This window comes from Narcine bancroftii, chromosome 1, assembly GCF_036971445.1.
Source record: "Narcine bancroftii isolate sNarBan1 chromosome 1, sNarBan1.hap1, whole genome shotgun sequence".
Classification (NCBI taxonomy): domain Eukaryota; kingdom Metazoa; phylum Chordata; class Chondrichthyes; order Torpediniformes; family Narcinidae; genus Narcine; species Narcine bancroftii.
The window spans coordinates 224,519,341-224,545,822 of record NC_091469.1 but is presented as its reverse complement, the minus strand read 5'-3'; the positions used below and the strand labels follow the sequence as shown (position 1 = coordinate 224,545,822).

The following is a 26,482-nucleotide window of genomic DNA, read 5'->3' as shown; positions in this document are numbered from 1 at the left end:
TAATTCTAAACGCACGTGCATGTAATGTGTGTGTGTAAGTTCAGAAAAGTTCTTTGAATCACAGAACAATCTCACTTCTCGTTCCTCCAAGTTCATTGGTTGCAGGCAATTCTTATTCTGTGCACAGAATTTAACATTTATAAAGTTCACCAGGCTTTGGTGCTTGAAAGGTAAATGGTTACCACTCAGGAAGGTTCTTGCCGGTTTTCAGAGAGAGATTTGTTGTGCGCTGGACACACACAACTGATTTACTTCCATCAGTCACTTTAGTGTCTTGCCGAAGAAACTTGCCCCCATCAGGGTTCTCCAGATGATAACCTCTTTCTTTCAGGTCACCACAGAGTTTGTTCTTGTTTCTCTAATTCCAAGTGAACCATTAGACAGCCAGTCCTCTCCTCTTGCATGAACCACAAGGGCTTTAACCAGGCTGAACTAAGAACTCACAACCTGGCTTCCAAATGGGTTTTTTCACAAGCTTGCCAGCTTGTTCTGTTCCAGTCCCAGCTGCTGCTAACTGCAATACTGCAGAACTGGTGTTTCTCTCTCATAGAGAAAGCCTGTTTGACCCTCTCTGCTTGCAAAACCACACGACCCTCTTAGAACAGCAAGTTCCACTGCAGACAATCTGCAGCTCCGACAAGCTTTATCATCTGTTGCCTTTTTGTAGGCAACAATCCATTAGTAAAATCTCTTGGGCACTCTCCAAAGCTTCTGCCAATGCTGTTGGCCCCGACGTGTCCAGCATGAACAGAGCTCCAGTATTTTAAATAAGATCTGTTTAAAAGTATTTTATGTGACCTACACTAAAAACCCTGCCCCACTTTATCTCCCCAAAACATTTATATTCTGTCACACTGCCAAGATCTCCCTAGTAGTTTTTCTTTGCTGTCTACCATTCAAATCTCCCAGTCAAAAACACACCCATTGCATATTTATTTGACACTCTTGAGACTCTAGGAAGTTTTCATCAATCAGTTAACCGCTATAATAAATAGCGCAGTTAATCAAATCAAGATTGTCTTGTCCTGTTTGACCCTGTTCTGCAATGAACGAAGAGAACAGCTCAACTGGACAGCTCAGGATAGTGTAACCTCTGAAGCAGACAGGGTGCGCGGAAGCGCGAACCCGGCGCCTCCGCACTGTGTGCGCGGACCCTCCAATTCGTGACACAGCCAGCAGGACCGCTTCGTGTTGTCCAGCCGATTATTGCCCTTTTAAAGAGAAATCGCACTAACAAGCCAATTCATTAGATTCAAGGGTAGGTTTACAGATTTGAATATATAAAGCCCTCTTTCAGCAACACCGGTTAATGAGGTTACATTCAGCCGATTATTAAGGCGAGAGAGGCAACGCTGCTTCACTTACGATGCAGAGTCCGGTAGGGTCGCTGTTAACGTTGCCCACACGCTGTTTAATGCCACCAGCGACACTTTTATTTTCACTTTCAACTCGGGGTGGTTGATCACCCGGATCTAAAAGCCCTGAAAAGTTGCCTGTCTTACTTCCCGAGTGAATATTTTAATTAAAAGGGGTTGAGTTTTACTTTTAAATTCTGCCTGGGGGTTATTGGCTACAGGCGTGGGGACCTGTCGAGTCTGGGGTCGGACCCGCCAGCAATGTAATGAGAAGGTGCACCTCACGGGAGTTGGACTAAACTCTCAGGTGAAGTTCCAGTTCCGGAGCCACCCCAGCGGGACAGCAGGTGGGACCGTCCCTTGGGATGGGAGGGGAGGGGAGAGGGGAGGAGGGGGGGGAGGGGGGGGAGAGGGGGGGAGGGAGGGGAGAGGGGGGAGGGGGAGGGGGGAGGGGGGGAGGGGGGGAGGGGGGAGGGGGGGGGAGGGGAGGGGGGAGGGGGGGGGAGGGGAGGGGGAGGGGGGGAGGGGGGGGGAGGGGGGGAGGGGGGGGGAGAGGGAGAGGGGAGAGGGGGGGAGTGGGGGGAGAGGGGGGGGAGGGGGGGGGGAGGGGGAGGGGGGGAGGGAGGGGGGGGAGGGGGGGGGGAGGGGGAGGGGGGGAGGGAGGGGGGGGAGGGGGGGGGAGGGGGAGGGGGGGAGGGAGGGGGGGGGAGGGGGGGGGAGGGGGGAGGGGGGGGGGAGGAGGGGGGGGGGGAGGGGGAGGGGGGGGGGAGGGGGAGGGGAGGAGGGGGAGGGGAGGAGGGGGGGGGCGGCGCTGCTGATGACGGCCAGTGAGGGAACCACGGATGTTGTTGTGGATGAGCAGGAGGTATCTGAAGGGGTAGGTGGTGAGTGTTCTTCACTGTTTCCACAGGGCCTTGTGTATTCTCTCAGAGTCTCAGTACCATCCCTGAATGTTACTTGTTCTCTAGAGCTGACCTGGCCAAGATTCAGATGGGATATAGGAAAGGAAGACCCTTCAGCCAATGGGATTAACTACCACCCGGGCCCTTCGGCTGAGCTTTAGGAAGGTGACCTTGCTTTCCCCCTTTGCTTTCCCCCTTTCCCTTCCCCCACTTTGAAGAGAATAAAGTTACGTTAAATTGTATTGGGGTTCTCCAAAGTGGTCAATATAGACCCCAGGTGTCGATGGGGCTATCCATGGAGTTGGAGAATGCCAGGGGGTCGATTGAACTTTTAGGGTCGATAGAATCGTAGCGCCTGAGGTCCCCACTCCTTCCTGGGAGCCCCTGCCTTCCGCGTCTCTGGATTTAAACCTACTCCTCCTAATGGTTAATCCGCCACTGTCTTCAGATTGCAATGTCTATGATGACCAGGAAACTAATCCCCATTTGACTGGTTGTGGTCTGCATCCCTCCATTGCCTTCCCATTTATGAGCTTGCCTAAATGCCTTTTAAACCTGGTTCCACATCTCCCCTGGCAACACATTACAGGCTCCTACCATTTTTTTTTATTTAAAAAAAAACTTTCCTCACATATTTGCAGGGACCTCCAATCTTCCTATTCACATCTCTGCTAAATTTTGTGCTCTCTGCAACTTATCTACACTTTTTTTGTTTAAACCAAATGTCACAAACAACATAGTCCCTAACACTGATCCCTGTGGAACATCATGGTCACATACCTCCAGTCAGAATAATATCTTTGTACCATGACCCACCTGCCTTTTATGACCCAGTCAATTTTTAATCAAATTTTATCATATTGTAGATCCCATGTGCTTTAATCTTCAGAATCAGCCTAACATAAGGTGTCTTATTGAATGATGTACTAAAGTCCACCGTTAATATCCACTACCCTACCCACATTAACCTTTGTAACATCTTTTTAAAAAAACTCAATCATTGTTAGACTTGTTTTCTCCTAAACAAAGCCATGTGATTATCCCTAATAATGTTCTGTTCCTTATGAGATAGAGCCCATGAGCCCAAGCTGCTCAATTAACTAACCTAATCCCATGCATCTTTGGAATGTGAGAGGAAATCACGCAGACACGTCGTGGCAGATTTAGGGATAAGCAAAACAAGCTCCAGCTTGGGGCCACCCAATCCGCAGGAGCTTCAAAATATATATTGATGTTTGTTAAAACCATTTAAAAAATTACTTTTAAGTATTTGTTTCCAGGCTACATCATATTATAGCCTATGAAAGAGATCAAGCCAACCAAATGATAAATATGTAATCAGTAAATGCATTCATTTGAAAATCATTTGGTTTTTTTTAACAAGGGGCCTGCAAGCTTTGTATAACTTACTGCCTCACCAAGTCTAAATCCAACATGGCAGACACAGGAGGACTTATTACAGACAGTGCTGGATCCACACTTGAATAGCATTGTACTAACTGCTGTCCTTCAGTCTATGCTTTTTCAGATATGGCTAAAATGTTATCCCGAAGAATTCTCTCCAATAATTTCTGTTAGATGATGGAGCATTTAATGGAAGGGTAGATGCAACGTGCATGAGGCTTGTGAGGAAATAGAGACTGTGGATTGTTGAAGGTTGTTGTAGGTGACGACAGGATGCAGAATTGGGTGGGGAGGTAGGTGGAGTTCATTCCAGGAAAGTGTGAAATGATACACTTTGGAACATTTAACTTGAAAACAGAATACATGGTTAATGGCAGGATCCTTGGCAGTGTGGAGGAAGAAGGGTTCACAGGTTGCTGCACCAGTTGATATCATGGTAAGACAAATGGTGTGTTGGACTTTATTAGTCAGGCCATTGAATTCAAGAGCTGCGAATTAATGTTGCTACTCCATAAAACTTAAGTTGGACTACACTTAAGAATATTGTCTTCAGTTCTGTTCACCTAATTATTGAAAGGATGTAGAAGCTTTAGAGAGGGTGCAGAGGAGATTCACCAGGATGTTCTCCTCTACACCTGGATTGGAGTCTGTGTCCTACGAAGAAAGGTTGTACAATGTTAGGTCTGCTTTGTTCATGAATGAGTGAGACAAACACCAGGCTGAGTCGAAATCAGGGTTCTTTGTTCTTTATTACCGGATTGTAACACTTGCGACTAACCATGTTAGTCGGAGAATGCATTCTGCCGTTATCAGCAAAATGGTGATTTTTTATACCCTTGGATATGTGCTTAGAACATCATCATATCATTACTTGTCCAATGACTAAAACTGTTGCTATCCTTTCCCTGCTAGCTTCCTGCCTCTCAATCCATCAATGTCCCTCTTATCTTGTAAGTACAAGGATGCATTCACATCTTGTTACAGCCCTGCACATTCCCATCTCATGATGTTTTACCTAACAGGAGTACAAGGACACCTCCCCTTCTTGTTACAGCCCTGTACAGGGTAACTCCCTACACATTCCCATCTCATGATGTTTTACCTTACAACAAGAGAGGGCTTTTCTCTTTGCAGTGACAGAGGATGAGAGGGTGTTTAATAGAGATGCAAAAGATTGAGAGATACAGATAGGGTGGGCACCCAGTACCTTTTTCTCAAGTTGGTAATGGCCAATCCCAGAGGATAGCAATTTGAGTAGAGGAAAATTTAGGGGAGACATCAGATTGTTTTTATATACACTGAGAAAATGGTGGGTGCCAGGAAAGCATTGCCAGGGGTGATGGTAGGGACACTCAAAAGACTCTGATAGGCACATGGTTGTATGAAAAATGTAGGGTTGTGGAGTACGTTAGCATAGCATCATGGGCCAAAGGGCCTGTGCTGTTTGATGTTCTCATATGACTTGTGTTTCACTCCTGATGCATGAATATGCAGGGAATGGAGAACTATGAATCATGAGCAGGCAGTGCCAATTCCATGAGTTAACTGGCTAATTTAGTAGGCCTGTTCCCAGTAATCGTGCGGTGTGAAATGTCCTAACCCAGCAGGGCAAGTTAAATTCAACCAAGCTCTGACACTTGGTGGGAGCATGTGTCAGAGCCTGGCCGAGTTAACTCAATAATCATCTTCTGGCAGTGTGAAAGCGCAGCCTGCTCTTGCATAGTCACCGCTGGAGGGCAGGACCCCCTTAAAATGCCAGGTTGCCATTTAACCAGGTAAATCACAGTGCAGTGGGACAGGCTCCTGAGTGCAGAATGCCTGGTAAGTTTTCCTGCTTTCAAGGTGGGTTGGCAGTGTGAAAAGGGGTTTAGTTTAATTTGGCATTGTTTGGCAAACACAAGGGCCTTTTTTTGTGCTGTAATGTTCCATGCTCTAATCCTGACCTCGGGCACTGTCTATGTAGAGTTTGCCTTTAACTACATGGGTTACCTCTCAGTGCTCTGGTTTCAATCAACATCCTAAAGACGGTGGGGGGAGGGGGGCGTGGTCTGATGGCGAAGGAGGAAGAAGTGTAATTCCATATTCCCCCAGTTGGACTAAAAACACCTGAATTTAAATACTTGGAAAAGTTTTAAAAGTTTGTTTTGAAGTTAGCTGAATGTTTAAATCTGTAATGGCAGCTAATACAAAGAAATCAAAGACACAGATTCAGAAGAAACTTTACTTTAAAAGTTTAGAAGAAATGAGGCCTACTTACCAAATGGAATCCTCGGAGTCAACTGGACAGCCACCTAAGCAACAAAGGACTCCAGCCCGGCTGAGTATTATGATGTCGCCTGGCTGCTAATTTTTTCTTCATATCTTGATCAGTGCACCCGTGATGTCGGGCGCGCTGTAGAGTCGCTGGAGTCCATGATGGACCCGACGTGCGGCATTGCTGCGAGTCTCGGCGGCGCAGAGGTTTGAGGCAGCATGTTGGAAGGCGAGCATGCACAGATCTCTGTGTTGCCAGGCATGTGTGGTGTGTTGCAGGTCCGGGAGTTACTGGTTAAGGTCTGGGCTGTTGATGAGGGTCAACGCCATTCTGAACAGGCTGGGTCTGGATCTGTAGGGGTCTAGACCAGAATCAAGGTGAAATCGAAGGCTGAATTACAAGGATTGGCAGAATAATCATTGATTGTTGTTGAAGAGAAACAAGGTAGGCCTCAAGGAGAGGACACTAATTTTGAAGTTGTTTTTACCGTTTTGGAATCAATGGCACATCAAATAGGCAATATGTCAATGCAAATATTTACTCAATGGAACATGAATTTATGAATATAACTGAAAAAATGAATGATATTTCTGAAAAAGTTTCTTCTTAAAAAGGACATTTTTGCTGTTAAAGGTGATGTCAATAAATGTTTGAATTTGGTGGGACACAGTTCAAGATAATTTTAAGAAAATGCCTTTCAAGTTAGTAAGGATCAAGTGGAATGTAATAAACAGAAAATAGAAAAAGTGAAAGATTCTTTTGTTGGATGGGAGATTCAGAAGAAAGATTTATTGAAGAAGATAAACTCTCTGGAAAATCAAAGTCGTCTAAATAATGTTAAAATAGTGGGAATTCCTGAAGGAATTGAGGGTTCAGAGCCAATAAAAAATTTTAAAAATGGATTCCTGAGGCTTTGGGATTGGAGTTTTTTTTTCCCCAGAAGGTTTGGAGTTGGATAGGGCTCATAGGGCTTTAAGGAGTAAACCATATCCAGGTTAACCACCACGAGCAGTTTTGATTCGCTGTCTAAAATATCAAGATAGAGAAACTATTTTGAGAGTAGCAGTCCAGAATGCACGTAGATATCAATCCCCATTGATGGTACAGGGAAATAAGGTTTTTTCTATCCAGCTCTGAGTCAAGAAATTATTAAAAGATGTAGTTTAATTCTGCTAAAAGAGGTGCTTTGGAGAAAGGGTTATAAATTTTCTTTTAGATATCCTGCAGTATTGAAAAAATTTTATGGTAATTTTCAATCACAATTTTTTGAGAATGATTATGATGCTTTAATCTTTGCCTGATAGGGCTGTTGAAGGGCACTCTTCACCTAAGAGGAAGATATTTGATAAAAAGAATGGGAATGGGAATCTGTCAAAGAGCTTGATTGATATTGATGATCCGGAGCAAGTTTTGGGATTAAAATCAATGGGGCTGTAAACTGATTTAGACGTCATTTTATGAGTCAGATTGGGGGAAGGGAGGTCGCTGAAGCTTTCCGAATTCGTCTGCTACCTGTGGGGGGGGATTTATTTCTGTCCACACTCAGCAAAGTGGGGAGTTACTACTTTGTAGTGCTTTAATACAATTTTTAAAAATTTGAATACATTCTATTTTGTTGGGGGGGGTGGGAATCATTTTGTTTAGTGATTATTTATCAAGGGAAGCTTTAAGATTTTTTTTTCTGAATTATTAGAAGGGATAGAAAGAAAGGGGGGCTTTTAAGGGGAGTTTTAAGAATTTTTTTGAGTTAGTACAATGGTTCCCAACCTTTTTTATGCCCCACACCTCTAAAACATTTTTAATATGTTCTTGCACCCCTTAAAGTAATAATTTATTTAAGAATAAAGGTGAAGGTGACCAAAACAAATTTGTATAATTAATTTTTAATAATATATAAACAGAAATGAAACATATGGAAAAGAAAAAATATCACAAAATTAAAAGTTGCATAAACCCTACAAAATAATTAAATTTTCATCCATGCATGAAATTTCTTTTTAAAACAAAAATTAAAGAACTAATGTTCAAATGTTCATAAGCCAATTTAAATGTAATGACTCTTTTGTTCCTGTTTATTGGTTAAGAATTTTTCAAAACATGGCACTTTGTTGCTGATAGGAATCCACACGTCTGCCTGTGCACCCAAGCGATTTCTAGATTTTGTCTTGATTGACAAAAGGGCACTAAATCCAGACTCGCATAAGTACGTCGTTGCGAATGGGATGAGCACAGTTAGTGCTTTTTCACAAAGTCTTGGAAACATGTCCATTGGTGAACACCAATATTGTTCCAAAGTTTTGCTTTCAAACTGCATTTCAAGAACACTATTTGTGCGCAGTTCAATAAGATCTTCCTTCAGCTCTTCATCATCTGACATATTATCCAAATTGAAGGAGTATGGATATATTTAAAAACAAAACTGAAATGTTATCTTGCACTCCCTGGAATACTATCTCACACCTCCAGGGGGCAGAGCACCCCTGGTTGGGAAACCCTGAGTTAGAAGGGATAGAAAGTTAAGAGGAGATTTTTATTTGTTGTTTGAGTTTTACTTTGATAATGTCTAATATAAATTTTTAATGTTCATGGTTTAAAAAATCAGAATAAGAGAAAGCATGTTTTGGCTTGTATAAAAAAGATGGAAAGTTGATATTGCTTTTTTGCAGGAGACTCTCTTTTCTTTGGCTTGGCTTCGCGGACGAAGATTTATGGAGGGGGTAAAAAGTCCACGACAGCTGCAGGCTCGTTTGTGGCTGACAAGTCCGATGCGGGACAGGCAGACACGATTGCAGCGGTTGCAGGGGAAAATTGGTTGGTTGGGGTTGGGTGTTGGGTTTTAACTCCTTTGCCTTTTGTCAGTGAGGTGGGCTCTGCGGTCTTCTTCAAAGGAGGTTGCTGCCCGCCAAACTGTGAGGCGCCAAGATGCACGGTTTGAGGCGTTATCAGCCCACTGGCGGTGGTCAATGTGGCAGGCACCAAGAGATTTCTTTAGGCAGTCCTTGTACCTTTTCTTTGGTGCACCTCTGTCACGGTGGCCAGTGGAGAGCTCGCCATATAACACGATCTTGGGAAGGCGATGGTCCTCCATTCTGGAGACGTGACCCATCCAGCGCAGCTGGATCTTCAGCAGCGTGGACTCGATGCTGTCGACCTCTGCCATCTCGAGTACTTCGACGTTAGGGATGTAAGCGCTCCAATGGATGTTGAGGATGGAGCGGAGACAACGCTGGTGGAAGCGTTCTAGGAGCCGTAGGTGGTGCCGGTAGAGGACCCATGATTCGGAGCCGAACAGGAGTGTGGGTATGACAACGGCTCTGTATACGCTTATCTTTGTGAGGTTTTTCAGTTGGTTGTTTTTCCAGACTCTTTTGTGTAGTCTTCCAAAGGCGCTATTAACTGAAAAAGAACATTTGAAATTGAGGAGAGACTGGCTTGGACATGGATTTTCATCTTTCTTTAATTCAAAAGTGAGAGGAGTGGCAATTTAGATTCATAAGAAAATACCATTTGAACTTGTTTCTTTGTCGGAATTAGTTGGTCGTATTTTAATGATTAATTGTAAATTGTTTGCTGAGTCATGGTCTTTATTGAATGTGTATGCACCTAATGTTGATGATGAACAGTTTGCGTCTGAAGCTTTCTTAACTTTAAGTCAAGCTAAGGAGAATATCTTGTTTGGGGGAGACTTCAATTGTGTTTTAGACCCATTATGGGATAAATTTCTGAAAGTTGTGAAAAAATCAAAAGCAGCAGTTCAATTGGTTTCCTTAATGAATGACCTAAATTTGATAGCGGCCTGGAGAAGATTAAATCCTACTGAGAAAGATTTTTCATTTTATTCTTCATGTCATGATTCATTTTCTAGCATTGATTTTTTTTTAGCATCAGCACATTTGCAAGCACTTTTTACTCAAGCTGAATATAAGAGTAGAATAATTTCTGACCATTCTTTGCTGTTTATTTCTTGTGTGGGGCCGGAAGTTATTCAATCAATTTTTCATTGGAGGTTTAATGCAATGTTATTGAAAAAAATCTGAATTTGTAAAATTTAATAAGGATCAAATTGCTATCTATTTAGATTTGAATAAAAATACAGTCAGGAGTAATTTTATTGTATGGGATGCTTTAAAGGCATTTTTACATGGTCAAATGATTAGTTATGCATCAAAGGAAAAGATTTCTGGTAGAATCTCAATAGTTGGAAAAACAAATAGCAGAGTTGGAAAAGGAATTTCAGAGAAATTGTACAGAAGATAATAAGGCTTTTTTGACAAAATTGAAGCTAAAATATAATATACTGCAAATGGACCAATTTGAACATTTGATTCAAATATCTAAGCAATGTTATTATGAGTTAGGGGACAAAGCACATAAAGTTTTGGCATGGCAACTGAAAACTGAACAAGCTTCAAGGATTATTAATGCTGTGAGGAAGGACAATTCAGTTACTTTTAAACTTCACGAAATTAGTGACTAATTTTTGTAATTTTACCAGAAATTATATGCTTCTGAAGGAGTGCAAGATGATGGTTCCATTGAAGCGTTCTTGTCAGAGTTAAATTTGCCAATATTGAAGGAGGAGGATGTGAGAAAGTTGGCTTGTCCTTTTATGGATTTAGAAATAAAGGATGTTATTCAACAAATGCCTAATGGGAAGTCACCAGGAAATGATGGGTTCACTGCTGAATTTTATAAAGTTTTTTTTTTTATGAAGATCTGTCCTCTATTTATGGATGTTCTTAATCAGGTAACTTGAGACTAAGCTTTACCAGACTCGTGTTTGAGTGCAATAATAAGTTATACCAAAAAAAAGACAGAGACCCTTTGAAGGTTTCTTCTTATCGACCAATTTCTTTATTAAATGTGGATTATAAAATGATAGCAAAATTATTAGCAAATAGATTAGCAAATTACTTACCACAATTAGTACATTCTGACTAGGCTGGTTTTATTAAAGATAGGTATGCTTCGGATAATATTCTTAGTGGTTTCATTGATCAATGCTTCACGTCAGCAACCCAACATACCAATGGTAGTATCATTAGATGTTGAAAAAGCTTTTGATAGGGTCAAATGGAAATTTTTATTTAAACTTTTGGAGAAATATAAATTTGGACTTATTTATTGGTTGGGTGAAGGCACTATATAATAATCCTGTAGCAAGGGTGACGACAAATGGTCAAACTTTAAAAAAAAAATTAACGTGTTCAACTCGTCAGGGTTGTCCTTTGTTGCCAGCGCTATTTGTGTTGGTCATTGAACTGTTAGCTCAGGCTATCAAGCAGAATGAGAATATTACAGGTATAAGGATTGGACAGGATGAATATAACATTAATTTATTTGCTGATGATGTATTGATATATTTAATCTGGATCAATCTTTAATTTATTTTCAAAATTGTTTAGAATTGTATGGTAAATTATCTTGATGTAAAGTGAATTGAGATAAAAGTGAAATACTTCCAATTTCTGAAGGAAATTATGATCAATGTAGACGAATTAATACATTTCGATGGACTGATAAAATTAAGTACTTTGGGATAATGATGTAAATTTTCAATCATTGTATAATTTAAATTATGTACCATTAATGAGAAAGATTAAAGTGGATTTGACCAAATGGAAAGATTTACCTTTAACTTTAAAAGGTTGAGTAAATTGTATAAAGATGAATATTTTTCTGCAAATTCAATATTTGATTCAATTGATTCCTTGTTCTCTTTTGAAATCTTTTTTTCAGATTTAAATAAAGTAGTTCGAGAATTTTTATGTAAAGGAAAATTAGCAAGAGTAGCAATGCATAAATTGACCTGGCAGTATGCTTTGGGAGATTTGCAATTACGTAATTTTAAAAATTATTATGAAGCAGCTCAATTAAGATTGAATTGACTGCGATAGTGGAATCTTGACCTCATCAGTTTGTATTTAAATGGAATACTGTTTTATTACAGAAATAAAATGTACCAATTTTGAAACATTTATTAGAAATTTGGACTAAAGGGAATTTTTTAATAGGATCAAAAGGTAGTTTATCAGTTCAAACCCCAATATATTAAAATTAATTGATTCCTTTTTCATTGAATAATAGTTTTAGAAGATTGGTGGATTAAAGGAATAAAAAGATTGAAGGATTGTTTTGAGGAAAGTAAATTTTTATCATTTAATCAGCTTAAAGAGACATTTGGGATTTGAGAAAATGCTCTTGTTTATTATCAAATTAGATAATTTTGGAAGAGAATTGAAATTTTTTAAGTTAACTAAATTTGAATTTATGGTTTCATATTTTTCAGATAAAGGTTTTATATCAGAGATGTATGCATTATTACAAGATACTATGGTTAAAAAAAAATTAGATCCATCGAGGATTTAAGTTGTGAGATTAGTCAGGTGGATATGTTATGATGGGTTGACTAAATTAATGTAAGACATAGCATGGTTAATTATAATTTTTCATCAGTTATCCTGAAAATTGAAAAAATATGGATTTAATAATTCAGATCTGCGTTTCAGGTGTGGATTATGTGTTGGAACATTTCTACATTTTGTTTGGTTTTGTGATAAAGTTCAACCTTTTTGGTTTAAAATTAGGATTTTTCTTCAAAATTTGTTTAAAATTCAATTTCCTTTCGATCCAAAGGATCTTGGGGTTGGATAAGTTTCAGACAACGTTTATTCATCTACATTGACAGTTGCTCGTAAATGTATTGCCATGTCTTGGAAAGATGAAGTGGAGTTAAATGTAATTCAATGGTATAATGAGTTGAAGTCATTTTTAAATGGAGAAAATAACATAATTATGATTATAATAATTATAATAAATCTGATGACAGCAAGTTTGGAAATGAGTATAAAAACTTGTTGGCAAAATGAAAGGTTAATGACATAATGGGGTTTTTTTTTAAGAAGAGCACTTTCTTAGCTGAGTAATATCTGGAAAGCAGTTTCATATATAGTTATTTGAAAATGAACTCTATCTTCTATCTCCCTCTGATTTGATTGTGAAAGAGTGCAAAAGGAAACTTATGTTTAAGCCTGCAACAGCTGCTCCACATTCTATCAATGAGAATTAGTGTTTAGTCTGTTGTCAAGTGTACAGTGAAAAGCTTAACTTTGTATGAAATTTAGATATCACTGCTCTCCAGTGCCATTTTGGGTTGGAAATTTCACGTGGCAAGATTCATCGTGATGATGATAAATTTCTCTCTCTGTTTTATACATTTTCCTGTTATTTGTTCATTTTTACAACCTGTTTCAAATACGTTGTTTTCATAAGCAAGCAAACAATTGAATCATTATGCATAATGTATTCTAGGGACAAGCTGAAATTGTTTTTAGCTCTGGAACACTTGGACTTAACAGCTGACTTGCAGTATCCATGAGAAAACTCAGCATTTTTGCAGCACTTTCCACCATGATAAATTATTTCATGTTAATTATTTATTTTCTTTCTTTCTTTGGCTTGGCTTCGCGGACAAAGATTTATGGAAGGGAATGTCCATGTCTGCTGCAGGCTCGTTGGTGACTGACAAGTCCGATCACGTGAGGGAAAGGGTAAGATTACTTCTGAAAATTTGCAATTGCAACAATGCAAGAGGATGTGGCGCCAAGAAGGTCTAATCTAGCTGTTGAAATACTCATGTGTTGCAGCTGGTTCAATTTGCAGTGCAAATATGCATAATTTCTTATAGGCTGACAGGAAATTTATCTTGGTGGTCTCCAGGAGATTATTTATTTTTGGGAGACTTTCAGACAATCCAAGAAGGCTGACAACCCTCATAGAGATGGAGAGGTTTAAGAAAGGAATTTTAAAGCTTTGGTCCCTAGTAAATGAAGACACAGCAGCCGATGGATGAGGAAAAGACTAAATTTACAGATCAGATATATTCCACAGCATCCTTATTCCCCATCGTCATCAGCTGTAAATCTTGGAACTCCCTCCTTTACAAGGACCACAGCAGCTCAAGGTGATGTCTTATAAATTTCTTTTTAGTGGCAATTACAGATAAATAACAATTGATGACCATGAGCTCAAATTCCCAAAATTTGGGGGGAAAAGAAGAGACTCTTGAAGAGTTTTAGTGTGAATGCATGTTCTAGAGAGATTTGCAATCAAGAATGAGAATTTTGCCATGGTTGTTTAGCTGAGATATTGTGTAAGCCAGTATGAAACAGTTTGAAGGATAAATGACACTTGATTGGGAATTAGGCCACTGAGTTTTGGAAGACTTTGATTAAAGCAGGGAGACAAAGGAAGGTTGACGAAGAGTGAATGGGAATAGGCAAGTTAAAAGTATTAATGGCAGATGATTTTTGCAGAGGTGAGGTCAAGTAATGTTAATGGGCTGAATGGTTGCAGTTTTGCCAACTGTGCATGGTTTGAATCCCAACCCAGTATAATAAGTTAGTGGCTGGCCTGGTTCATTGGCCAGAGATGAAGTATAAAATTAGTATTGAATGCTAGATCAGGTCTCTGATAAAATGGAAACACTTTGAAGAATCAGGGGATTTTTTAAAAGTACAGTAGATGGTCATTTGTAAAGCAAGCAGAGAGCTTTATGTCATTGAAACAGGTCCTCAGCCTAACTTGGCCATGCTGACCACAGGTTTTATTCGGATGTTGTTGCCAACAACTGGCATATAAATGAGAAGAAAATGGGGCAAGAATAGATTTTTGAAGGCATCGTGGGCATGGGAAAAGAAGCAATTATGGCTATGTCTGGAATCAGTTGCATGTGGTGGAGAGACAGTGAAGAAGGTAGTCTGGTCAGCTGTATCAAAAGCTGCAGGCAGGTGGAGAAACACAAGGAAGAGAGCCTACCTTTGTTCCCAACACAAGTGCCATTGGCTTCGTTCTGAGTCACTGAAGCACTAAAGCCTATCTTTCTTTCACAGATATAGGCTATCCCCAATTTTTTTTTTAAGATTAATGAAGTACTCCTAGAGACTCCAGTGAAGCTGATTGAGGGAGAAATATTGGCCAGGGGATTGCTGACAGGTCAGGTAGGGTCACAGCTGAACATACAATTGAAATGTCAGCATCTCCAGTCTCTACTACACACTAAGCATATGATAATTATAGTCTACATTGAATAATTTTCTGTCTCAGAGTTGGAACAGTCAACTAGGTCAAGATGGATGGGGCTGATTCAACTCACCTAGTTTATACTAAATTATTATGCTTGGTTGAAGATCATAACTGAGGTTATTATCGTATTAGATTCTGCTGCAGATTGTAGTATGGAGAACTGTTTAAATGTGTTATGTATTGTTTGGCTCAATGAGCAGGTGGTGGTACCAGTGGAGATGAAGTGAGAGCTCAAAAGCAGCCTCTGGCAACAATAGCTTCATCCTGGAACACCAGTTAAATCAGGAATAAAAAAACAAACTTTTCATACATGTCAATCAATGGCTAGAAAAAACTCCAGGGTTTATCATTCAATTGCTTTTCTAGATGCAGTGTCATTGTAAATTTACATTGTGAGGGCCTAACCAGATACAGTATTAGATTTCTTAGGGCAGTAAGAGATCCTTTGTGTTTGATGACATTTTGAAATATAAGCTCCTGGAAAATGAAAGGTCTCATCTTTTGAAATGTATGTTTTTTTTATTTTAAAAAAACTGCATTGGGAGAAAAACACAGCTCCACACCTTTTAAATATCTGACAGTTGTTTCCACCAATGAATTGAACTGTTATCATCACTGACCTTGAACAGTAGTCTATTTTTGTTCAGTGTACTAGAATGGCATCTGGCAATTAGAATGGGCAGGGATCATTCATTGGTTGATTTCCATTTCTGTTATGGAAGGAAACTGAGCAATATTCACTTTGTCTTAATACAGTTTTTAAATTTCATTTGGCTTTGAATATTGTATTTTTTTCTTTTATAACGAAACATTTGGGATAATTGACATGCATTTTTCCAATTAAATTGTGTTGCTGCTGTGAATTTTGTGAGTCATTTTGATCAATTGATTAAATTAATTTGATGATAATTTCCTGTGTTATTGAGGAAAAACAACAACTTTGGTTTTGCATATCCTTTTCTAATTATACTCTCAAGACACGAGATTTGCAAAGTGAACTGTAGGTCAGACACACGTTTATCTCCCTTTCAGGACTTCTCATTTCTTGGGATTTTCATTTTTATTGAAGGTGTAAGAACAGGTTTAATATTTTGTACTTTGAGATTTCCTGACAACTGTTTATATTTTACTTGTCCAGTACATTGTCATTCATCTCAAAAGAGGGAATAATGTTTGGGTGATGACCTATCCCATTAAGATTCATTAGCTGTGAGTGCTGGATTAAAGGGCTCTATGATATGAATTACTAGCTGTTATAGAGTTGCAACAGCTGAACGGGGTATTGAACAAATTGATCCTCTCTTTCTTCCATTTCATGCACTCTCCAGATGCCAGTTCCAAATGCCCTGATGATTTCTTCCTTCTGCTACATTTGTATCTGAAATATGACAAATGTGTGTATGTCATTGATTTCTATGTTCCTTCATGAAATATGGGGATTTCTAATAATGTCAACTTCCAATGCCTATCTCCTAATTACTGAGAAGTGAAGGTACCCTGTATTGGGTAAGTAGGTTTAGGATTTTACCTAATTTGAAGGATGGTAAAGTACAAAAGCAGGCCCTTCAGGACACACAATGCCCAATTTATACCAAATCTTTGCTGCTTGCATGAGACTATCACACTATACCCTGCATATTCTACCTAGATGCCTCTTAAGCACTACAATTTTATATCTTCTTCCACCACTACACCTGGCATCCCATTCCAGTCATTACCATTCTGTGTTCAAAAATTGTCCTGCACATTTTCATTAAAACACAACCCCCACCACTACCTGCCCCATCATGCCAACCACATGTCCTCCAATGTGTGTGATTTTTTTAAAAAAAACCTGGAAATAAGATTCTAACTGTTTACCCGATCAAAGACTCTGCTAAGGCAGAGATACAATATGCCTATTTTACCACCCTATTTACTTGCCTGCCTAATTTCAAAGACCTGAACTCCCAGATCCCTCTGGAGCTGAATCTCCAGATTCCTCTGCATATCAATGCTTTTAGGTTTTCTGCCATTAATTGTATACATTCCCCTTACATTTTACTTCCCAACCTGCATCACCTCACACTTGTCCAGATTTGAACATATTTGTTTATCATTTGTATCACAAAAAGGAATAATTCAGTAATATTAGCAATGATCGAAAGTCATACATAATGATACAAAATTTTTTTAAATTTTCTCCCCAACTCACCTCCCCCAAAAGAAAAAAAAAGAACACCTACTTCTACATGTATATTAGCATATATACTATTTTTGTAGCTTCTAATTGAGAGGGGAGGGTAAAGTGGAGAAGGTGGACGGATCTTTTCTTTCACTTCATAACGAAGTAACTTGACCAGTATCGGACGTGGCTTTTGATCCTGGTTTCGGTTGTATCGCCCTATGAGCTTTTTCAATCTCAACATCTCCTTGAAATTCGGTTACCCCCAAAAATTGTGGAATCCAACGCTGCAAAAACCTTTTCATGTCTTGACTTTCATCACCTTCTTTAAGCCCAACAATTTTTATATTATTTCTTCTACCGAAATGTCAATCTTTTTGTTAGTTCATCTTTGTTGTAGCTGCTTCAGCTTGAATTTATCTGCTATTTAACATTTTGAATTTCAAATTCATTTCCTTTAAATTTTTTTCTTCCACAACTTTAATTTTTTTTTATCCACTTGTAGCATCATTCTTTCCATCTTTCCAGCCATGTTGAATGTCCTTAATTGGACAACAACTTTCCAACTTACCTATATGTTCCTGAATGGGCCTCTAATTTCCTGAATTATCACTATTTCTCCTTTTGAACGAAGGTACAATATTAACTACTTTCCAGTACTCCTGGTCAATGCCAATTACTAGTGAGGATCTATAGATCTTTATCAAGGCCTCGCCTATCTTCTCACTTGCCTCTTTTAATGATCTGATCGACGTCTCCGATTAGGCCCTGGAGACTAAGCTACATTAATGCTCCTCAAAAGATCTAGCGCCACCTTTCTTGATCTCAAAATGTGCCAGGGAGTCCTAATCTGAGTGACCCACGGTCAACAGGACTCACGAGATTGCCTCGTGACTTGAAGTCACAAGTTTTGTGTAAATATTATAGTTTACGACATTTTGTGTAATGGTGTATGTCTGGAGATCTTGTAGTAGAGCATGGTGTTAAGGGAAACTGTGTGTGTGGTTTCATTACTCTGGGTAACCAAGAGTGAGAGTTCAGTTCTTCATGTAACATTTCTGGCCATGCTTACAACAAAATGCACCTCCACTTTAGTGTTCTCCAAACTATGCTTCCCATCAATTCCTTTGAGAAATACTGATGCAGAACACTTATTTAGTACCTTGCCCAGTTCCTGTGACTCCAAACATAAATTGCCTCCTTTGTAGTGGAGTGGTCCCCTCATCTCCCTTGTTTTTAATACGTGTAAAATGCCGTGGGATGCTTTTCCTCAGTGTTTAGACACTGTGTGTGTGTATATTTATTATATAAAAACACCTTTTTATAGTAATAGTTTTAAAACAGAATGAAGTGCTAAAACGATTAAAAACTTGCAAGTCAGTTTCTTGAAGATTAATTGAATTTGCAAGATGCCGATAACTTTCAATCCATGCAGGTTATTTTTAGCCAGATTTAAATACTGCATCATTGTGAGATGAAAGCTTGAAGATTAATTGGAGTCATGGAAGTAATTGCATTCCCAATTGGAACTGAAAAAGTGAAGGCTTCCATAAAGAAGCAGCAGCATCTGATTGTCAGAAATTTTGGTAAACATGACCCAAAGTTTTTCATCTCAATAATGTCAGTCAGAGGGCTCAAAAGGAGGGGGGTTTAAGAGAAGAGAGTTGGCAGGGCCAGTGTAGATCGGGTCTCCAAATTTGTGGAAAGAAACTAAAGCACCACCAGAAATCTGCTGGTCGTACATTGTTGCTGTATTAAGCACAAGAAAACTGGGCCAGCCAAGGCACTTATTTGTGTTTGTACATTGGGCCCTCTTCACTCATGAAACTCCAGTAGTTTTGTTGAAGGCAAAAAAAGTTACTTGACCTTGCTGGCCAAGCTCAGACAAGGTCATCAGCCATCCCTGCAGCAAGGAATTTGACAGCGAACACATCCCATGCTGGGAAACCAATCTCATTTTTTAAAAAATACCCGACAGAACTGCAGTTTTTAACATCTTCAAGCAAAACTGGAATATTCAGGAGGGATTGGAACGATCATTTACGTTGATACAGTCTGGCTTTTGTTTAAAAAAACACAGGCTCATTAAAATGCGCCATAAACTGACCAAAAGTGGGTCGGTTCCAGGCCGACAGTGAAGTTGCAGAAACATTTCGGCTTGGATCATGTTTCTTTTTCTCGAGATCGTTCCCTGGGGACGAGTTGCCCCGTTCGATCTGCGCTGCGGCACAGCAGCATTTCCAAATGTTTTGCAGCATCTGGCATTCGCGAACCCCTCCGAAATGATCGGGCGCGGCCCGAAGGTCGGCGTTTTCTCACTTTCACTTCTGTCGAGCCGGCGAGAGGTTGGTCGCAGCAGGGTCCAGGTCCCCTTCCTCCACTGAACGGTCGGGCCCAGGCCCCTTCCACTCGGTGTTCAGAAAGGAGCGGCCGCGGAGCAGCTTCTTGACCCGAGCTCCCCAACGCACACGGAGCCGGTCAAATTCCCTCCGTCTCTGTGTTTAAATACCCTGCAGGGTGCGGAGAATCGAGTGAGGGGCGCTGGCCGCTCGCTCCGGGTCCCCGGCGGACGCTCCCGGCTCGCTCCGGGTCCCCGGCGGGGACTTGCAGGCTTCACGTTGCCAAGCTGCACCATTTAAAACGACTTGCATGCCATGGGCGACAGGAACTTGAGCGCAAAACGCCCAAGCTCCGGTTTCCATGCACTAGACCTTCCCTTTGGCCAGTGCTTTGGGTGGGGGTGGGGGTGGGGGTGGGGGTGGGGGGGGGGGGGGACGAGTTCACCGCCTTTCTCTCTAACGCCACGAGCCGCGGCTTCTCCTCCACCCCGTAAACGGTCCTGCTTTGAGAATATTTCCGAGCTCCTTCAGTCGAAATGCTGAGGCAGGGTCGACAGCAGCTCCTCTCCCAAACTCCACCCACCCAGTCAACGTTGGTCATGCTTTAATGGGGGAATCTTGTATGCCCATGGATCTTGTATTGCCATCAAATACAGCATTTGTTATCTTTAATCAATTGGCCATATTGAGACAAAGTTTGTAGTCTCATTTTCCACTGTGGACCATTATGTATAGTCCAGGCTGCAATTCTAATATGGTAAAAGAGTGCTGAAGTTCTGTGCTTGTGAAGTAGTAAAGAAAATTGTTTTTTTTAAATTTCAAAGTAATGAATTGCTTGTGAACCATAATACGGTGTTTTGCAAATGATAGACTGAACAATGAGTATGTTGTCATAAGCATGTCAGAAAATTTGTTGTTTTGCGGCAGCCTGACAAGTGCGAAATTGCTATAAATTACATTTAAAAAAAAAATAGATAAATGAGTGCAATAGAAAAGAGAGATGGTTCATTGTCCATTCAGAGATCTGATGGCAGAGGGAACCAAGCTGTTTTTGCACCCATTCAGTGTTTGTCTTCAAGTTCCTGCACATCCTTCCTCATGGTAGCAGTGAGAAGAGGGCATGGCCTGGGTGGTGAGGGTCCTTGAAGAAAGAGGCTGCTTCCTTGAGACACTGCCTCATGATGGTGCTGACCAAGTTCACAACTCTCTGTAGCATTTTCCTGCCCTGTGCATTGGCTCCTCCAGAGCAGACCTTGAAGCAACCAGTCAGAAGGCTGTCCACTGTATGCCTGTAGACATTTGCAAGAGTCTGGTGACTTACCAAATTTCCTCAAACTCTTTGTAAAGTATAGTTGCTGGTGAGCCTTCTTCATGATTGCATTGGCATTTAGGCTCTAGAATAGATCTTCAGAGATGTTGACACCCAGCAATTTGAAGTTGTTAATCCTTTCCACTGCTGACCCCTCAATGAAGATTTGTTTGTGTTTTCCTGATTTCTCCCTCTTGAAGTCCAGTTCCTTAGTTTTGCTAATGTTGAGTGCAACATTGTTGTGACACCACTCAACTAGCTGATCTATCTCACTCCTGTATGTTTGCTCATTGCCCTGTGAATCATCAGCAAATTTGTAGATGGCATTTGAATTGTGCCTGGCCACACATTCATGAGTATATCATGAGTAGAGCAGTGCACTTAGCATGCATCTTTGAGGTGCGCCTGTGTGATTGTCAGTGAAGAGAAGATGTTGTTTCTCATTCATACTGACTGTGGTCTTCCAATGAGTACATCAAGGACCCAGATGCAGAGGCCCAGGTTTTGAAGCTTGCTGACCAGTACTTAGGGTATGATGGCATTGAAAGCTGAGCTGTAGTCAACGAAAAGTTGCCTGATGTATGTGCTGCTGTTGTTTAGGTGATCCAGGGCTGAGTGGAGATTGTATGAGATTGCATTTGGTGTAGAGTGATTGTGAAGGTAGGTGAATTGTGTCCAAGTGTTTACTTAGGTATGAGTTAATGCTGGCCAGGACCAACCTCTCAAAGCATTTCATTAAAGTCAATGTGAGTGTTACTGGGCGATAGTCATTGAGGCAGTCCATCTTGAGTACTGGTATGATTGATGTCCTTTTGAAGCAGGTGGGAACCTCTGCCTGCGGCAGTGAGAGATTGAAAATGCCCGTGAACGCTCCAGTTAGTTGGTTGGCACAGATTTTTAGTACCCTGTCGGGTTCTCCTTCAGGGTCTTGTGCCTTTTGAATGATGTTCTGATGGCTTCAGAGGCAGATGTCACAGGGTTGCCCACTTCTGCAGATCCTCACAGGGGCAGTTGAATTCTCTTTTGAAGTGAGCATAAAAGGTGTTCAGCTCATAGTCAGGGTATGCGTCTGTTGATCTTTAGTTTATTCAGTTTGGCCTATTTGAAAATTATGTTCTTGGTAGATGACACTCTGCTATCAATGTTTTGCTGAAATGTTTTCACTTATTCTTTTAAATTTAGACCTACACACGGTAATGGGCCATTTCGGCCCACGAGCCCACGCCGCCCAATTTCACCCAAATGACGTATAACCCCCAGTATGTGTTTTGAAGGGTGGGAGGAAACTGGAGTCCCTGGGAGAAACCCATGCAGACATGGGGACAATGTGCACACATCTTACAGACAGCATGGGATTCTAACCCCAGTTCCGATTGCTGGTGTGGTGCTAACCATGCTCTCCACTTAGCTTATAAATACAGTTTTTATTTATGATTGATCATGGAATACAATCTATATTTTCTGCCAATACAAAATTTGACGATACTGGTAGAACATGTTCCTATTGACCTGCCAGAATTGAGGTATTGATTGCAAGGCAGAGGCAAACATAGCAACTCCAGCATTTATTTACCTCAGGATTTATTTTTTTTAATTAGTCCTCCTATTCTACAAACAAGGTAGTTCTCCATTTATCATAAATTTCAACTTTCCCTTCCATTCCTCTCTTACAAGTACTTTCTGCACCCTGTAAAATTAGTAAACTCCATTTTTGATATCCTTCCCTGGTAAATTGATGTCACTACCTAATGCATAACATCTCGTGGCCACATTGTTATTAAGCTTATTTTCATACTTTATATCAAGTTTCCAAAGATTACTGAGTTTCAGTTCGTACGTTACATGCACCGCATTCTTTACATTTAATTGTCCTTTTTACTTTTGTGCCGAATCTCTTTTTGTTTAGTATAGCTCAGAGCTTGAGCACTGACTGTGAATAAAGCAGTGGAAACCATGACTGGATGGTAACACTGAGTACATGCAGTTAGGAGCCAATTTGGTTAAAATTTTGTTTCTTCCAGAATTCATTTTATGTTGCAATGTGGGGTAAAAATGTGATTGGTAATATGTCATCCTTAAAGTATAAGCCTCGACAACATTGATTGTGAAGTGTTTTGGAATAGAGATTCAGTCAGGAAAAGGAAGTTTTGACATAAGAGCCATCGAAACCTTGCAAAAGTGACATCCTGAACATGGAGGTGTTGAAGTCAGGTGTAAATGTCTATTCTGCAATCCTGACTGATACCAAGTTAAGGATTAGAACCGAGGATATTCTTGCTCAGATAGCTAATATCTCACCAAAGCTTAACTGGAACATTTCATGATTGCTTTGTGCTGATTTAATGCAAACTTCTCTCTTAATTTAAATCCTATTTTAATTTTGTTTAATGATTTAAATAGATAATAATGGTGTTCAAATCAGAATTAAGCACATTTTATCACAGTATGACGATCACTTAATGAAGTCTCAGATCAAATATTCTTCTGCCTCAATTGCATCCATGCATTACTAACAAAGATAGCTTGTGGCTAAATGTAAGAAAATGTAATTTTTAAATGTCATGTTTGTTTTTCTTCACTTAGGCCATCACTATTTTCATAATGTATGATCTTTTATTTGCAAAAAACAACTGAATGACAAATTCGATTTCGACTCACGGAAAGGAAAACTGCAAACCAAAGTGACGGTGACTAGCATCCAGATGGCAAGGGATACTTATTTAAAATTGATTGGATTTATCACTGCTATTGTCCTTTCAGTAGGAGATGGCTTAAAACATGACCAGAAAAGTGTGGGGGAGACAGATTTTCCATTCACAACTGACGGGCAGAGATTTCCCTGGAACAAGATGAGATTGCCAGAAATCATTATGCCTGTGCATTATGAACTGCTTCTGCAACCTAATCTGACCTTGATGAACTTTTTTGCATCTGTGAGGATTGAAGTTTCTGTTGGTGTGGATACCAATTCTATCGTCATGCACAGCAAAAAGCTGGAAATCATGAAGGCTACTCTTGCACTGCTGCAAGAGGACGGATCACATGGGTCAGAAAGAAACCTACATCTCTTGGAATATCCACCATATGAGCAAATTGCCCTTCTGTCTGATGGAATCTTACACTCTGGAAAGACATACTTGATTAATATTGACTACTTTGGCAATCTATCGGATAGCTATTATGGCTTTTACAAGAGCAGCTATAAAACACAAAGTGGTGAATTAAGGTAAAGTTTGTGGTTTAAACAATCTGCATGAAACATAATGGGGTTGCTGTAGATGTTTGGTGTGGGTATAAATATGTCTGGGCCAAAGAGTCTGCTTCAAAGCAGTATGACTCTGTGACTCTATAATTACTCAAAGTAATGAAGAATAAAAGAAATTGGAAATGTAGAGGCAATGGAGGGCATCTCTCTTATGGTCACTGGGACCATAATATCATTTCTTTTTTCTGCACCAATTCCTTCCCCCATAGTTACATTATTGTTTCTCATCACTGAGGCTCACTGCTTGTTTTCTTGGCTTCTAATAACAGTTTTTGTTTATTTTTTGACATGATGATCTAACTTTCTTTTCTGGCAATTTTCTCCCTCTATTAAACTGCTGTGTCTTGCCATTCCCCACCCTCCACAACCACCACCCACCATTCCTTGGTTCTTGATCCTCCAAAATATTCAGTATGGAATTTAAACTGGAGGTGGGGGAGGGTGTGCTTAAAGAGGAGATTTTTGAAGTGGGGCTGTCTTAAATTTAATTGGGTCTGGTTGCATGAGTGTGACAGGGTGAAGATTATTCCATGGCTTAATTGTGCAGAGGAAGAATGAATTGCTGTACACATCTTCTTGGAAGATGGCACTACAAATTAGGTTGGGTTCCCTTGTCTGCTCCCAGCGGGCTTGGGCTCTGTGTAGGATTAGTAGTCTATATCGAGCTGGCAGTTTAGCATTTTGTAAAAACAGGTGTGCTTCATGTCTCACTCAGAGAGAGCTCCATTTCTCTTCCATACACAATTGTGACAAATCAGATTGCCTGTCTCTGGACTCGTTCGATGATAGTAGTGTTTTTTGTGTATGGGTGCCACGCAGCTACTGCGTATTCCAAATGTGGTCTGACGAGGGTGAGGTACAATTTCTCCTTGACAGAAGTTGAACAATGATGGAAGTTGCATCTCAGAAAGTTTAGGACTCCTGTTGCCTTCACCATTGTATGATTCCAACATGGGTTGTTGTAGATTTTGATGCCAAGGTATTTGGTCCATTTGGTTTCATCAAGGATGATACCCAAGATTTTGTATGATGCTACTTTCCCTGGTTTTCTCTTCCTGGTGACACTCTTCCCACATTCACTATATTCTGCTATTGACAATTTTCCAGCAATCAGTAACTCCAGCTAATCTTTGCAAAGTGTTGGAATATGTCTGTGCTTACAACCAAATGAAATAGTTTACTTCTTACTTGGAGGGTTTGTTAGTAAAAATCACAAACAATTTTTTTTTTGCCACTTCAGCTTCTCCCCACTGTGCATTCCAATCCCGTGAAATCCAAAGTTCCTCTGGCCTTCAGTTCATTGGTCTCTTGGTTTATTCACCTTTCTAGGTTATTTCTCATATACCTCGTGGTTCTTTTAATGATTTCTTGCTCTTCCCAGTATCTGGGGTGAACATAATGTTTCCACATTGTCTCTGCAATACATAGCTTTATTACACCACCCCCTTACGTGATTCCAGTACTGCTGCTGCACTGTGTTTTATAGTGGTGATAGAATCCATTCTGTTTCAGAAATATGGTTCTATTTAATGTCACAAAATTTCAGCAATGGAGTGAAATTGAACAATTCCTCATTATTAAAATTAATTTTATTCACTCGAATTCTGCACCTATCTCTTCACTGGTGTGAAAAGTCAAATCTGTCCCTTCACGATCCCGAAGCTCAACTACTATTGTGTGCACTTAGATTTCCCCAAGCCTATTTAGAAAAGCTTAACTGCATTGTCTTTACCTGCAAACCCATCTATCCCTCGCCAATAATTCTTGTCTTAATCTATGTCGACATTCTCTTTAAAACCAATATCCCTGTTTGCTCGAAGATCATTGAAAACTACACATAAAAGAGGGAATTCCATGACAGTTTGCATATTTTCATTCAAATTGTAGCTATATTTGCGGTCTAGTGTGACAGATTCATAGGATTATATTATGATTTTACTAAAGCATAATTAAATCTAAGATGGTAAAGATTATCTGCTGAAATAACCGAAAATGATAAGCAAGTGAATTGGGTCTTATCTCTTTAGTAATAGATTGTATGTCTGAGCAATTCATTATTTTTTTCAGTCTAAGCACCATTTTATGTATAAAATATATAGAATGTCAATTGCTTCTCTTCCATTTAATGCAGAGTGTTGGCTTCTACCCAGTTTGAGCCCACTGCAGCACGCATGGCATTTCCATGCTTTGATGAGCCTGTCTTCAAAGCCAAATTTACAATCAAAATACAAAGAGAACCTAGACACATCACTCTCTCCAATATGCCCATTGTATGTACATTTTTTCTTATTTATTATTCATTTATTGACTTTTTGGTTGTATCTGTTGTAGAATAGTTGTATCTTTGTGAAATTAATCCAAATCTATTCCAACTCCACATGAGACAGGGATTATAAATTAGTGTGG

The 26,482-nt window shown here is 40.0% G+C and overlaps 2 protein-coding genes across 9 annotated transcripts in view; one reads left to right on the top strand and one right to left on the bottom strand.

The window, feature by feature from the left end:
- Positions 1-1,459, bottom strand: part of LOC138739637 (endoplasmic reticulum aminopeptidase 2-like) — a 56,144-nt gene extending 54,685 nt beyond the window's left edge. For both annotated transcript variants that reach the window (XM_069892097.1, XM_069892106.1), the window contains exon 1: positions 1,366-1,459. The gene's annotated coding sequence lies outside the window, so the exon portion shown is untranslated. The remainder of the gene's footprint in view (positions 1-1,365) is intronic.
- LOC138739624 (endoplasmic reticulum aminopeptidase 1-like) overlaps positions 1,155-26,482 on the top strand; it is a 104,386-nt gene continuing 79,058 nt past the window's right edge. For 2 of the 7 annotated variants that reach the window (XM_069892036.1, XM_069892089.1), the window contains exons 1-5: positions 1,457-1,702; positions 2,324-2,422; positions 13,392-13,465; positions 23,395-24,037; positions 26,208-26,346. In XM_069892036.1, coding sequence (XP_069748137.1) covers positions 23,514-24,037; positions 26,208-26,346 — 663 coding nt within the window. In that variant the 5' untranslated portion in view covers positions 1,457-1,702; positions 2,324-2,422; positions 13,392-13,465; positions 23,395-23,513. Of the gene's footprint in view, positions 1,259-1,456; positions 1,703-2,265; positions 2,423-13,391; positions 13,466-19,115; positions 19,509-23,394; positions 24,038-26,207; positions 26,347-26,482 lie in introns of those variants that run through there. The other 5 variants (XM_069892047.1, XM_069892062.1, XM_069892053.1 and 2 more) reach the window with 5 other exon arrangements.